At 48.1% G+C, this 14,764-nt stretch overlaps 1 protein-coding gene across 1 annotated transcript; it reads right to left on the bottom strand.

Moving 5' to 3' along the window:
• Positions 1 to 1,726: 1,726 nt before the first annotated feature.
• Positions 1,727 to 8,297, bottom strand: AGPAT1 (1-acylglycerol-3-phosphate O-acyltransferase 1). The gene is made up of 6 exons (XM_009888859.1): positions 8,113 to 8,297; positions 6,641 to 6,774; positions 6,016 to 6,191; positions 5,653 to 5,748; positions 5,082 to 5,154; positions 1,727 to 1,872 (listed from the first exon to the last, which is right to left on the bottom strand). The coding sequence occupies exons 1-6, from the start codon at positions 8,295 to 8,297 to the stop codon at positions 1,727 to 1,729; spliced, it is 810 nt and encodes a 269-aa protein (XP_009887161.1).
• Between the last annotated feature and the right edge of the window lie 6,467 nt (positions 8,298 to 14,764).

Genomic DNA, 14,764 nt, shown 5'->3' with positions numbered 1-14,764 from the left:
AAGGACACGGACCTGTTGGAGCCTGTCCAGAGGAGGACATGGAGGAGATCCGAGGGCTGGAGCATCTCTGCTGTGAGGACAGGCTGAGAGAGTTCGGGTTGTTCAGTCTGGAGAAGAGAAGGCTCTGGGGAGACCTTATCGCAGCTTTCCAGTATCTGAAGAGCACCTACAGGAAAGCTGGAGAGGAACTTTTTACAAGGGCATGTACTGATAGGACAAAGGGTAATGGCTTCAAACTGGAAGAGGGGGGATTTAGAATAGATATTAGGAAGAAATTTTTCACTTTGAGGGTGGTGAGACACTGGAACAAGTTGCCCAGAGAAGTGGTGGCTGCCCCATCCCTGGAGGTGTTCAAGGCCAAGTTGGACCAGGCTTTGAGCAACCTGGCCTAGTGGGAGGTGTCGAGGTGTCCCTGCCCAGGGCAGGGGGGTTGGAACTAGATGGTCTTTGAGGTTCCTTCCAAACTAAATAATTCCGTGATTCTATGAAGACTGTATTAAGTCAATAAATACCAAACATGTAAAAATCATATCAAGTTGCCATTTCTCCTTGGCACAATTGGGAGGCAAGGAGGGGACTGGGAGCAAGAAGGTGACAGCCTAAGGAAGAGTCATGAGTAAAGCTTCTAGGTGGAGTAGGTACCTCCCTGATGAGGAAATGAAGGAGATGCTCGGTAAAAATCCCACAACTACAGTATTGGATGGGAGGGTGCCATGGGAGGGTGTGCTGGCCAGTCCTGCCCATCTCAGCCCAGTGCCCACCCACAGCCTGGGGAGCCCTCGGGAGATCCATGGGTCTGCCAGGGCCCCAGGTGAGTGATGTAGCATGGGGATGGTGCTGATCCATGAGCCCCCAGCATGTGGGGAGCGGGGAAAAGCTCTGGTGACCCTGGGCAGAGGAAGACAAGACACCATCCTCTGACACACAGAAGACAGGTCAAAATCAGGCAATATTCAGAAATCAGGAGCTGCGGCTTCCACAGTGTATTTGCACATACATAGGTTGTGCTAAAACTCATGAGATTATCAGGGCATGGCAAGGATGTTAAGCCTTATGTTTTTGCTGTTTGCCTCTGGTTTCTGAGTCCTCAGGCATGTTCCCCTCACACTTTCAAAATCTGCCAAACCACTGAAAGCAAAATCTTGCTTTGCTTAAAAGGAAGGCTAAGAAAAACAAAGAAACCACCAGCCCCTGGAGACACATGTAAGGTCTTTAATCGCCCTTTTGTGGCAGAGGAACCTCCCAAGTCTACCCCACGGAATGAGGCAGGAGACGGTCCCTTATCTTGAGTGTGCTTCCAGAGGAACATGGCAGCCCTCAAACCCCAGGACAGCCACTTCCCCAGGCAAGATGACCACGGGCTCAGGGATAAATGCCTCCACTTTGTTGGTTTGGAATAGGAAAAGTTGATTGTAAGATGCTCACAGGAAGGGTCCAGCTCTGCCTGGGATCCAGCTGGAGAGAAGTTCTCAGGGTTACGGTTACAAAGGAATGTCCAGCTAGCCACTATGTGTCTGTCCACACAGGTGGCACAGTCCTCTGGAAGGAACGTGGCAACCATTTCACCACCTCCACTTACAAGCTTTTCTCCTCTGTGGATGTTTTTGCTGTCTCCAGTATGTCAGGGTTGCAATCCATGGTTGTCTCTGCTTCCAGATCTTCTTGTGGTTGCCATGCCCTCCCCCTCTGCTGCTACACACACAGCTGGAGCTGGAAAATAGGACCACTAATGGGAAGCCCCATTCGTCATTCCTGATATCCCCTGATAGGCAGTGAGCATGGAGTCACGGACTTGCTCAGTGAGCTTGGGAACATCGTCTGGGCCCAGGCCGAAGGTCTCCACTTCTGGCAGGATCTGGATGATGCTTTTCCCTGGAAGAGGGAGACAGGAGGGTCAGAGAGCAGGGAAGGAAATATATGAGTGGTGTAGAAGAGCAAGAGAAGATATAGGAGCGGGATCAGTGCAAATGAAGGAAAAAGACAGAAAGGAAGGGAAAATGCCCTCCTTCATACACCAAAAGCTGTGTAGCAACCCAGCCATGTCCCAGATGCACACAGCAAAACCCTGAACCAGACTTTTCCCATCCACAGAGATCGCAAAAATCATAAATACAGAAACAGGTGAATCTCTCCCTAAAGATATTCAATGCAATGATTCGTATCAAATAAATTTTCACAGTGGAAAGACCTCAGGATCTGTCTATATCACGGCAAAGAGAATGAGATGTCTGTAATACAACACACCCAAACTGGTCATACTCTGATCTATGTATACCAAATTCAGCAGAGTCCCTCTTTCCAGAAGTGTGCTTCAGGATGAGATAAATCGTGCCCAAGACCCCCTCTTTGGCCAAGGTGTGTCAATACTCTTGGGAAGCACCTGAGCAACGGACTGGTGCAAACTGGAAGAATATACTGGGGAGCTATCATTGTGCTCTTCTGCTCTTGCGCCTGTGGCCCTTGTTCTGGACAGCAGAGACAACATGCTGCCTGTGCAGACACCTACCTAAGGATCTGGGGGGTGTCTGTGTTATTTTTTAACTTTCATGCATGCCTTTACACATGTGCTGGGAAATGAGATGCAGAAATGTCGCTAGCAGAGCCATGTAAGGGAGGCAAAACAGAAGCATAGAGAAGAGCTTCACAAAAGAAGAGGGCACGCTCCCTGCCTGCACATATTACATCCAAAGCTAGATCTGGTGTCTCAGGAGTCTACTATGCTTCACTTGGTCCTACAGAAAAAGCTGAGAGATGACAGGCCTGTGCTGAAAAGGTAGGTCTGAACAGACTTCCAGCAAGCACCAGACTTCACAGAATCACAGAATTGTGGGGGTTGGAAGGGCCCTCTGGAGCTCCCCCAGTCCCACCCCCTGCCAGAGCAGGGGCACCTCCAGCAGTGGCACAGGACGACGTCCAGGTGGGTTTGGAATGGCTCGAGGGGGGGAGACCCCCCCACCTCTCTGGGCAGCCTGTGCCACTGCTCTGCCGCCCTCACAGCAGAGAAGTCCCTCCTCAGGTTGAGATGGAACTTCCTGTGTTCCAGTTTGTGTCCGTTCCCTCTTGTCCTGTCACTGAGCACCGCTGAACAAAGACTGCTCCCATCCCCCTGGCAACCCAAGTCCCTCAGCCTTTCATCATAAGAAAGATGCTCCAGTCCCCTCATCATTTCTGTAGCCCTTTGCTGGACCCTCTCCAGCAGTTCCCTGTCCTTCTTCACCCGGGAGCCCAGAACTGGACACAGCACTCCAGATGCAGCCTCACCAGGGCAGAGTAGAGGGGGAGGATGACCTCCCTCGACCTGCTGGCCACACTTTTCTTGATGCAACCCAGGATGCCATTTGCCTTCTTGGCCACCAGGGCACATTGCTGGCTCATGGTCATCCTGTTGTCCACCAGGACTCCCAGGTCCCTTTCCACAGAGCTGCTCTCCAGGAGGTCAGCCCCTAACAGGTACTGATGCATGGGGTTATTCCTCCCCAGATGCGGTACCCTACACTTGCCCTTGTGGAATTTCATTGAGTTCTGCTCTTCCTCCACACATAACAGTGTGGGCACACACTGGATACACAGCTGGGCTTACCAGAAGCTCATTAGCATGCCCAGAGCCACTGTGGACATGACGAGCTGTCCTGAACTAAGGAATAGCCTGCTTAATATGCAGAAATCCTGGCCACGTGTAGCACATCTTCAGAATCAGCCCTGGCAAAACTTGCTTGTGGGAAAAGTGGGGCAGTAGAGGAAAAGCTAACTGCGGTTCTTCCTCCAGCAGCAAAGGTCCTACTTGTTTAACAGCAATTAGGAAATGGGCTTAGGGGTCAGCTAATCACAAACTCTCAGGGTGAGGTTATTATAAAGGCAAATGTACATGAATTGCAAACAGTCTTTCCTAAAAAGCTCAGGGAGGTTGTGGAATCTACTTCCTTGGAGTTACTCCAAATTTGGCTAGACAAGGCACAAAGCAAACTCATCTATCTTTGGAGTTGACCTTGCCTAAACCAAAACGTTCAACTGCTCCAGAAATCCCCCCCCCAACAGCATTATTCTCTAATTTCCCAGAGGAGTGGTCTATCTTGGTTGCCCAACCAAGCAGGGAAGTGACAGGGAGGGAGTGGGATAGTAAAGCAGGGCTGACATCCCTGCTCATGCTCCTATTGACCCCCACGTTGGGGGAATGCTTCCAGTACAAAAGTCTTTGGTGTGTGGCCAACAGAGACACGATAGGCCCAGTGGGTGAAAGAAGAGTAGAACCAGACAACACAGTGTTAAACATTTGCACCAACTCTCTCTTCCAGGTGTCTGCCTGCAAGGAATGACTACGCCCAGGTGCAAACAATGGGAGGAATGAGAATTTCAGATGCAAATCCTCCCCTTAGGAAGGAACAGAACTGGCCTGGGGAAGGGTGGGAAGTGGCAGAAGTCCATTTTGGGGTGGGAGTCAGGGAAGAAAGTGGAGGAACAGAGTGGGTTACTTTGTTCAAATTGGAAAGATTTTTTCCTGCATTTTCTGTTTGAAGCCAATGACTTCCACCCTTTTTCCCCAAAAAATTGTATCACTGTCCAGCAGAAATTTTTGTCACCATAAATGGATGAAACATGAAAAGAATGGGGTAACTGGGAGGAGGCACGCTCTCAACGTGACTTTTGCTGAGAGCTCCATGTTTGCTTTGAGTCCCCAGTCCTCCATGCACCTGCAAATCCAAGCACAGCATGGGTGGACCAGGGCAGGACCTGCCCCAGAACTCTGCTGCTTCTCCAGGTTCCCTCATATGGGTATTGGACAAGCTGTGAGAACAGTCTAGACCATGTTTTTGCCAAGAAAGGTTGGACCAGATGATCCTTGAAGTCCCTTCCAACCTGGTATTCTAAGATTCTATGATTCTGTGATTGAAATCCAAGGGAAGAAGAAAAAGTGATGCCTGAAATCCCCCATTACCTTCCCTTCCTGAGAAGACAGCAACTGCCATTTTCTGGCTGCTACCTCCACATCACACATGGTCCTCTGCCCACCCACCTTATGGTTCCCTCCAAGGACTAAGCTTGCACCAACACCTAGCCCGCTCTCTGTACCAAGTCATCCTTACCTGGTGTAAATCTCTTCTCCTTCTGGTTGTAGAAGTCCTGGTAGGATGAGATCACCACAGGAATAATGGGGACCTGGAGGGGAGACAGTCTACAATGAATCTATAATTTCCCCATTCCTCCCCCAAAATGGAACTGGTGTTCTTATGGGAATCCTGCACCTTGCTGATAATTATCTCAGTCAGCTTCATAGTAGGCACTCAGAGGGGTATTTAGAACTTTTAACTGCATCACACAACATCCTCGCTGTTACTTTTTGCACTTTCATCTCTGTATTTAGGCCAACAATGCATGGATTGCCAAATCAGTATGTACAGAGGCCTGTTCAGCAGAAACTCCCCCTGGGCAGGTCCAGGGCTCTTGTCAAGGTCCCTCCACTTTTTTCCCAAGATGAGTCATGAAGATTTTTCATCTGTCCCTGAGACAGCCCCCTCCTGTGCCCTCTGCAAGCTCCTGCTGGGCTCTTGGATGTGTGCTTTATCCAAAGGGAAGTCAGGGACTCAAAACCCTGGTTGCTGGTAGACCATGGTAGGCAAACCACACCCCACGGGGCAGGTGGAAGGTGGCTCTCACCTGGGCTTTCACAGCCAGTTGGAAGGCTCCACGTTTGAAGGGCAACATGGAGCCACCATGATTGCGAGTTCCTTCAGGGAAGATCAAGACGCGGAACTGCAGGAGAGAGAAGACATTGAGATAGAGGCACCTGCAGTTACTATTCTAAACCACTGCACAGATGTATTCCCCTGGGACTGATCTGTCTGCTCTTGACCATGCAGAGACATCCACTTCCTCCATTTCAAGCACTTTAAGGACACAAAGCATGCTGCACCCACCAGAGACTGCCCAGTCCTCAGCCCAGAGACAAAGATCCCTTTTCAGCTGCATCAAGCTCTATGGTTTCCAGTGCCTCCTCACCAAAGAGTCCTTCCCACTCACATTTTCTTTGTGCAGGGAGTGTGCCACCTCTGTCAAGGTAGTGATAGACTCTTCCCTCTTCTTGCGGTCAATGAAGATGAGTCCTGAAAGCCAACATGCCAGTCCAAAAGTGCCCATGTATAGGATTTCCTTCTTTGCAATAGGCACACAGCGACTTGGTAACATCTCCATCATCACTGGAAGGGGACAACAAGGACAGAACAAGTTGTCATCTGCACAGAGGATTCCTCCAGATTCTGGGCTACAGCACTTTTCTCTGGGACGTGCCATGCCTTCAGCGCTTATCCAGCTTCACAGGATCAAAAACATGTTGGGAAAGGGATTCTGGGGGTCTCCAGACCAATCTCTGAGGAGGACTATTCCTGACAATGAATGAGAGCAGCTATGACATAGCTGTGGTCAACTGACATTCTCATCCCCATTCTCTTGGAAAGGATGAAGCTGATTTAGCTTGAAAATACATATTGGGCTCTAATACCCTGGGGAACAGCCCTGGCTTGGGGCTAGCTGGCAATGGACTACATAGCAGCCACTCCTGCCCCTCTGCCTGTGGTACTTGGGATTTTGTACTACCCTCCTCTACAGACAGCTGGAGCCAGGAGCAGGAGCCAGGATCACCACATACCCATAATGTCAAGGGAGGTCTGGTGATTCATCACGAGGACAAAAGGTTTCTTAGTCCTGAGGTTCTCCTTGCCCTTCACCACTATCTTCATCCCAAAGATGTATTTGAGAGGCCACAATGACATGCACAAATACCTGGAAAAGGGGAGCAGACATAAGCCAAAGAGATGGTGAAACTGGGTAAAGGATCTAAACACCATTCTTCCAAACCAGCCCATCTTAGACTGCCTCTGCAGAGCAGCCTGTTTCTCCACATTCCCAGGTTTGACCCAGGACTTGGAGAAGAGCAATTAGTAAGTCTTTTCAGCTCATCACTTCACTAAAGACCAATACACCTCGTAGATTTTCTTCAGGCCAGGTTAGACCAATGGCCAGACAACTTCAGCTACAGCAATTCTGGGGATCAGTCAAATACTAGATAATGCCCAAATTAATAGTGGACCTGTTTGTACTCTAGTTCCCTGCCCACCTTGCTGAATAGTGAACGCAGGCTGCCATGAATGTGCCATACACCTAACTCCACTATTGCCCACGCTGTGGAAAGAGATGATTTTGCCTCTGGGTGACATTAGACTGCAATTCTGGCAGCCATATATTAACATATACTGGAAAAATAAAGACAAGAATAAAAGGCACAAAAGTCAAAAACTGAAGAAAATTTCTTGAAGTGAAAGGCTGGTGCTCAATTGAGAGATACCAACTTCCACTGCAGCATACAAGGATGAAGTAGTAAATCCTGCTCCCACAGCACTTGAGGAGGCTACAAGCACCGTGCTGCCGTATAGCCGAATCAGCTTCTAGCCCCTGCTCAACCCACACCCCAAGTTACTAATGCCCACCGCAGCTAATCACACGTGTACAGCCGCCCAGCTGCCGGGTGAGTCCGGCAGCTCATTGCAGAGGCAGTAACAGATGGATAGAGGGGATGGGCAGCAAGGGGATGGGCTCAGAGACTGCCAGACCTGGGGGCAATGGGCTGTAATTGCAGTGATGGGGACACCAGTGACCACGCAGGTGCCAGCACTGCGATGTGGTAACGTCTGCTCGTGCCTGTTCAGGTGGGCACTGGCTCAGAGTAGAGTTGAGAAGGAGAAGAGCACTTGCAGAGGCTTTCCCAAAACAACTTAGAAAGGGGACAACCAGCCACATGGTGGAGGGGAATACAGCTCTGAAGACCAGATAAGAGTGAGTTACTTTACCTGTGCATTGTATCCAGTTTGTTGGTGTTACCTAGTTTGACAAATTTATGTCACCTTTTACATCCTTTCTCTCCATCGTTCATTATTCTTTCTATCAACTCAAATACAATACTGAAACCCACATCCCTTCTCTGAATTGCAGAGCCTGGCAGCTCTCCACACCAATGCACAATTAATTCCTCCCCGCTGCACTGCAACTCCCAGGACCCTCCAAAACAGAGTGCGAGTTGACTCTATCCATGCCCAGAGCAGAAAGAAGCCACAGACAACTTACTTCATGTTTTCCACATTACGTCCGCGAGGAATACACAGCATAATAACCAGAATGCTTACGGTGAAGAGCCACAACTTATAGAAGGTCATCTTGCAGAAGTATCTGAAAGCAGGATTCACCTGGTAAAGGACTAGAAACGTGATGAAGAGAAAAGTAAATGGGTAGTGAAGGAGCAAAAATTCCATCCTTCCAGCCCAGAGTCAACCAGAGGAGTGTTGCACAGAGCAGTAAATGAGTCACGAGCACCCGATGTTGTGGAGCAGAGTTTAGATTCCCTTGATCAGCGACATGTGGGTGGCACAAGGCTGGAACGAGATTCGGGAGCGATGCTTCAGAAAGGCTGTGTTCGCTGCTCAGTGCTAAACGAACCATGGAAAGCCGGTTTAGCAAGGGATCTCCAGCAGCACTGTGTGTAGGAGCTGGCTGGCAAGCAAGGGCAGACATGCAATAGCAAGGCTGCCGATGTGCAGGGGGTGTGTGGCTCTGGGCTGGTAGAGTGATGACTGCTTGGAGAGACAGCCCAACCCCCCACGCCCCGGGGAGCTCTGTACATAGGAACCCTGAGAACTTTTAAGAAAATCTTTAATGGGAGGGAGTGTGTTGTGTCAGACAGCACAGACACCAAGCTGTGTCGCTCTCCATGCAAACACCGAACTCCACCAACAAGTGAGCTAGCTGCAAGATGTCCAGGGAATAAGAAATTAGTATTATGGAAGAGAGAAAGAGAAAACCAGTGATCCAAGCGGACAGCTCCTGCCCCGTACATCTGGGCATTAGAGGGACGAAGTCAAGCAGCTAGACATTGCTCAAGAAGAGTGGGAAAAGTGGAAAAAGTGCCACATGTCTAGACAAAAAGATAAACAAAGCACGAGCAGCTACTCCTGATGTTTTCATGGCCAGAGGCAGGCACATGTTTAGACAGCATCTGCATACATAAGAAGTAAATCATGAAAATGTAAGTATAACCTGGCAGTGCTCCAGCTGCATTTCATCTCCTAAAACCACTGCATGAGAAGGATCTTTGCAACAAGTACAATGACTAGGCTGAAAAACAAAAGCTTCATGTTTCATCATCTGCATGACGGGCCTTGTTCAAGCAGCTATCACTTGAGAGGAGTAGTAATATTAAATTCCAGCCAGGACTGAAAGCTGCAGATCCTCAAAAGGGAACGGGGAAGTCCGAGAACCCATAAAACCACATTGATAGTCACCTGCACCTAAAGAACAGCATCAAATCCCCGAGAGCAGTAAAATGGACAATGCTCAGCAATACTGAATGAAGAAAGTGAGGAAAGGCATGATAATAAAGAAAGGCATTGGTGGTGCTCCCTGCTCCCTTGGCTTAGCCAGGGACACATCTTCTCCTGTCTTTCATGGGAAAACTGGAGAGAAGTGACTGCACACACTGCTGCTCAGCTCTCCCAAGGCTTCCCTGCAACCACAGAGGCAGCCAAAGCAAAGAGATTCGTCCACAGCCTCCTCACTGTCTCTGCACCAGCATATGGAAAAGACAAGCATCTCCTCTGTGCACATTGGACCCCTCTGTACTGCAGAGACTAGCTCACTTTTGGAGCTGGTTCACAGAGACTAGCCATGGCTGCTTTGTGCTTTTCCAAGGTCTGATCCAGCAAACAGTTACTCTCTTAATGCCTATTTACCTTCTTAATATCTCACCTATATCAATTATGGCCTTTCACAGTTGGGTGGATGTTGATTTGACATGCAACTGGTTCATCCTGACCTACCAGGAGAGAGGTTCCTAAAATGTAATGCCAATGTGTCGAGGCTTCAGTTGGGATAGAGTTAACTTTTTTCCTAGCAGCTGGTGTAGTGCTGTGTTTTGGATTTGGGATGAGGAATACTGTTGGTAGCACACTGGTGGTTTCAGTTGCTGCTGAGCAGTCAAGGGCTCCTCACACCTCCCTGCCAGCGGTGGGCCGGGGGGCACAAGGAGCTGGGAGGGGACACAGGTGGGACAGCTGTCCCCAGCTGACCACAGGGATGTCCCACCCCATGCGACGTCGTGCTCAGTACGTAAAGCTGGGGAAGAAGATGGAAGGGGGGACATTTGGAGGGATGGCATTTGTCTTCCCAAGTCACCATTACACGTGACGGAGCCTGGCTGTCCTGGGGCTGGCTGAACACCCACCTGCCATGGGACATGGTGAATGAATTCCTTGTTTTGCTTTGCTCATGTGTGCAGCTTTTGCTTTACTTATTAAGCTATCTTATCTCAACCCATGAGCTTTTCCTCACTTTTACTCTTCTGATTCTTTTCCCCATCGCAGCTGGGGGGTGAGCAACCAGCTGCGTGGTCCTGGCTGCCAACTGGAATTAAACTGTGACACAGCAAAAGGCTGGAAGGACAGCCATAGGTTTCAAATCAAGCTGGTCATTGTCAGGCTCCTAATGGGAGACGGACATCTTACACACTTACTCTGCACATGAAAACTCATCCAGAATGTCTAAGGAGAGGGAAGCGTGCAAATAGGAACTCATCACAAATCACTGAAGACCTTTATTTTTAAGTCACTGACAGTAATTTACAAATACTTCCACCAAGGCTTAAGGAAATTATGTTCCTGCAGTATAGAGTGTACTACCAAACAGGTACTAAGCTGTAGCAAGTTGTTGACTTACCCAAAGGAGAACAGCAACCCTAAAATACAGCTGATCTACAAGAACACAGGATCCTGAACCTGAGGGAAAGGCAGAAGAATGTCTCCAGCACAACTGGTGGTCTCCATGTGGTCAAAACAAAGCATAACCAGAGAAGGACCCACATAAGCAGATTTACAAGTGTGAGGATCTGTTAGATCTAGCGTGGCTGGTATATGGGAGGAATACTTCTCCATGGCACCACCAAACTGAGAAATAACCAACATTGGCTGGGCATCACTGAGCTGCTCCATGCAGAAAGGTAACTCCAGACATTCGGAGCACTGATGACAGACACAGTCTCAAGAAGACATCAGATACACAAGAGCTTGAAGCTCAACTAATGGTTATTTGAGGCTTTCAATAGCTGGTATCTCTCATGAGTATGGGAAAAGGAAAGGGCATAAAGAGATAATAAAAATTATGCCATTCCCAACTCACCACGGAGAGACAGTCAGCTCCTATCTAACAAAACACGGAGGCTCCAAACCCACAGATACCAAAATCCTCAGCTATAATTTTCTTCTGTTGCAAGGCTCCCTAGCACCAAGATCCATCATGCTTCCATTGCAAAAGCAGCCAGGTCTTACCTAACCTGTAAGGCGTTTTCAGAAACTACTAATGAAGCTCCCAGTTTCCAGAGTAAATGTATCCATGCTCAGCTGACTCCCTTTTGCCCCTGGGTCTTTGCACCTTTTCTGGAGCCTGGCCCAATTTCAGTGAATCTTAGATAGGGAGAGGAGGGGCTTGTTCACATCACGAGCTTTCACCATCCAGCTTTAATGACTCTCCTACTCACCAGCTCTGCTAAGCCACACATTGGCCAGAAGAGAGAGGTGGAGGCAGGGAAGGTGATCTAATCTAATGGGAAAAAGTCAAGAAATTTGTCCTGCTCACAGTAAGCAAATGAAGGCTCAGAAGAAAACGGACTGTCAATACAGCAACACGAGAGACAGAAGAGTTTCTTAAAGATCACAATTGACTTTTAAACACAAAAGCAATGATTTCAAGAGAAATAAGGGCACTGGATTCTGAAATGGGAGCACTGGAAACTGCTGACAAAATAGTTCCACTGGAAGAGACTGGAACAAGCTATGAAAGGGCAAAGTGTTGGGACTGCTCAGTGCCAAGGACCACATCAGCCACCCAGTCTTCAAAAGAAGAACAGTACTAAAGGGAACTCATCTAGTGCATGCAGTTACTACACAGTTAAACAGAGGCATTAAAACTGATATTAAAAACTTTAGAGGGATTCCAGGGTAAGCATATTGGAGACAGGTTATCAAGACTGAGGAAACTGTGTTTGTCACACTCTGGCTGCAGCTCCATGATGAATCCATGCATCACTCAGTTTTTTCAAAGGCACAGATTTGCTCTGGATACCTACCTCTGAGTAAAAACATAGCTGGAAATTTTTGTAATGACAGCAGAAGAAGAGTTTCTACAAGAAAATGCGTAACAACTCATGAAGATTTCTGCAGCATCCAGACAGCTCTGACAGAAACATAATGTGACAGGCTAGAATAGCTTGTGTTGCAGGACTTACATCCAAGGAGGTAGTACAGTCAGGTGAAATGTGGGCTGGAAAATAAGTCAGTTTATCACTTTAAATCACAGAAAAATTGAGGTGGGAAGGGAGTCAAACCAGCTACTCAGAGTAGGGTTAACTCCAATTAATTAGCTTGCTCGGGACCTTGTCCAGGCAAGTTTGGAGAATTTCCAAGGATGGAGATCCCATTAGCTCTCTGGTCCCTGTGTCCACATTGCACCACTATCTTCTTTGTCTAATGGGAATTTCCCTTGTTGCAACCTATGTCTATACCTCTCAGCCTTTCACTGTGCATCTCTGAGAAGTGTCTGGCTTCATAGCTACTCACTAGGAAGCTGAAGACTGAAATCACCCCTTTCTGCTCTTCTCTTCTCCAGACTGAGCAAATCCAGCATCCTCAGCCTTTCTTTGTACACCTTGTGCTCCAGCTCACTGACCACGTTGGTAGACCTCCACTCCAGTGAGGTGTAGTCATCACCAGGAGAAGGTCCTGAGCAAGATGGACTCAGGATGGACATCCATTCCCAGAGCTGAAACAGCTGGGGAGGCTGCAGGTGGGAAAGAAAGTGAATGAGAGGCCCCAACAGAGCTGGGAGGGAGATCCGTGTTTCTGAAATCTGCCGCAGAGACTGAGGAGGGCAAACAATCCTGTCCCATCTCCTGCAGGATGTATTCCCCATCTCAGTGGCTCCATGGCCAGGGAGGGCACGCCCCCGGCAGCCCTGTTGCAGCAGCCCCCATCCTGCTGTACATGCACTTCACGGGTTTGGTTAAGCAATCAAGCCAATAAAGTAGATTAAATTTTCCAAATTCCAGCCTTTTCAGCTAAAATTGGAAAAAAAGGTCCTCTGCTTAGTGCACACAGAAAGATTTCGAGCCAGTCATTTTCTCCCCCTTAATTGCTGCACTCCAAAGGTAATGAATGAGACCGCCCCTGTTCCCAAGGGGCTGAACAGATGTTGGAGGTGCAGACATCAGACAACTAATACTAGAAAACTGAAGCTAGAGAGACTGAGCCACGCACCCCCCATGTTGTCAGGCATCTCACATCCATCAAAACTGTTGCCTAAGCCCTTGCATCTCTCAACACTAGGAACTCACCCAGGAAACAGTGGGCTTCAACCCACTCCTAGGGCAAGCTTGCATGCTTTCTGCCTTCAAAACGTGTCCAGGCTTATGTTTATCAGCTACACACCTGGGGTGTTACATAGCCCCAGCATCGCCCCTCCACCCTGGCCAAGTGCTGGCAGAAGTCAATATTTATGCCTGTTCTTTATCTCTGAGGATCTCACAGGGACTCTGCCCATTTGGGGGGCAATGAGAAGGAGATTATTGTCAAATGTTTGTTGGAACCAAATCCTGCACCAGCCCCTTTCTTGGGGAACTATTTCATAGTGCCACACAACACGGGAGTATGGGTCGGAGACTTCAGCAAGAAATATCATATTTCATGAAAAATACACAGGTTCTTGAATCTTCTGTGTCCAATACCCCCATCCAAAACCTACCACCATCCTCCACTCACCTTTTACAAAGCACAAGGAACATTCTGGCCTCAGCTCAAAATTGCAATTTATTGATAGCAGTAACACAACAAACTACAGAGGAAGGAGAAAGCCGTTCTGATCCCTTTCACGAAAAGATATTAAGGGGACAAAGTTGAAGTAAGACTGGATTAGCTTTAACTTTCTTGTGCTTTATGACTGTTCTTATCTTTGCAGGACACATCCCACCACCTCCACAGCCCAGGGGTAAGTCACTCTGGCTGATGCCCAGGCTGCAGGAATAACTTGTCACAGTTTTCCATCACACTAGGTAATGCCTTAGGCATTCTGGACTAAGGGCAAAAAAATATGAAAGAAAGCTTTCTTCCATGTGAATGATTTCTTCACTCCATGTTCAAGCAAAAACTGAAACAGGTCACTTTAAACAAGTCTGTTTGGGGTGCATTACAGCTATTGGTGCTTCACTCACGGGTACTATGAAATGAGTAGATTTTCTCTGGAAACTGAAGTATAAGTCCTTTTAAACAAAAAAAAAATGGAGAGCAAGAACAAGCAGTCATTCCAATGCCCCAGTCTCTTTCTATGTAGGTTGGAAACTTTGAAAGGAGGGTCCAAAACATGCTTTTGACAGTAAACCTTACTGAAACACAGTGTAAGTGAAATGCATAAGCCAGCAGTGGATGTGATTGGGAGTCGGTCTCTGGATAACTCATTTTGCTTTGCTTTTTGATGTTGAGTGATTTGCATGGGTCTGGGACATCTTTTCATGAAGTTATTTCATTGCTGGACTCCATCTCACTGAGAAGGCTTCATGCAAACTAAGTTGAGCAAATGACAGCAATCATGCCCAAACATTTCAGGCAATAAAAGCATACACACAGTGGAAAAAAAAAAAAAAATCCATCTCCATAGCTTCCCAAGTTCAGACTTCTGGGGAATC

The sequence above is a fragment of the Charadrius vociferus genome, unplaced genomic scaffold, assembly GCF_000708025.1.
Source record: "Charadrius vociferus isolate BGI_N301 unplaced genomic scaffold, ASM70802v2 scaffold636, whole genome shotgun sequence".
NCBI classification, from domain to species: domain Eukaryota; kingdom Metazoa; phylum Chordata; class Aves; order Charadriiformes; family Charadriidae; genus Charadrius; species Charadrius vociferus.
The sequence above is the reverse complement of the archived record's forward strand: the minus strand, read 5'-3'. Positions and strand labels throughout refer to the sequence as shown.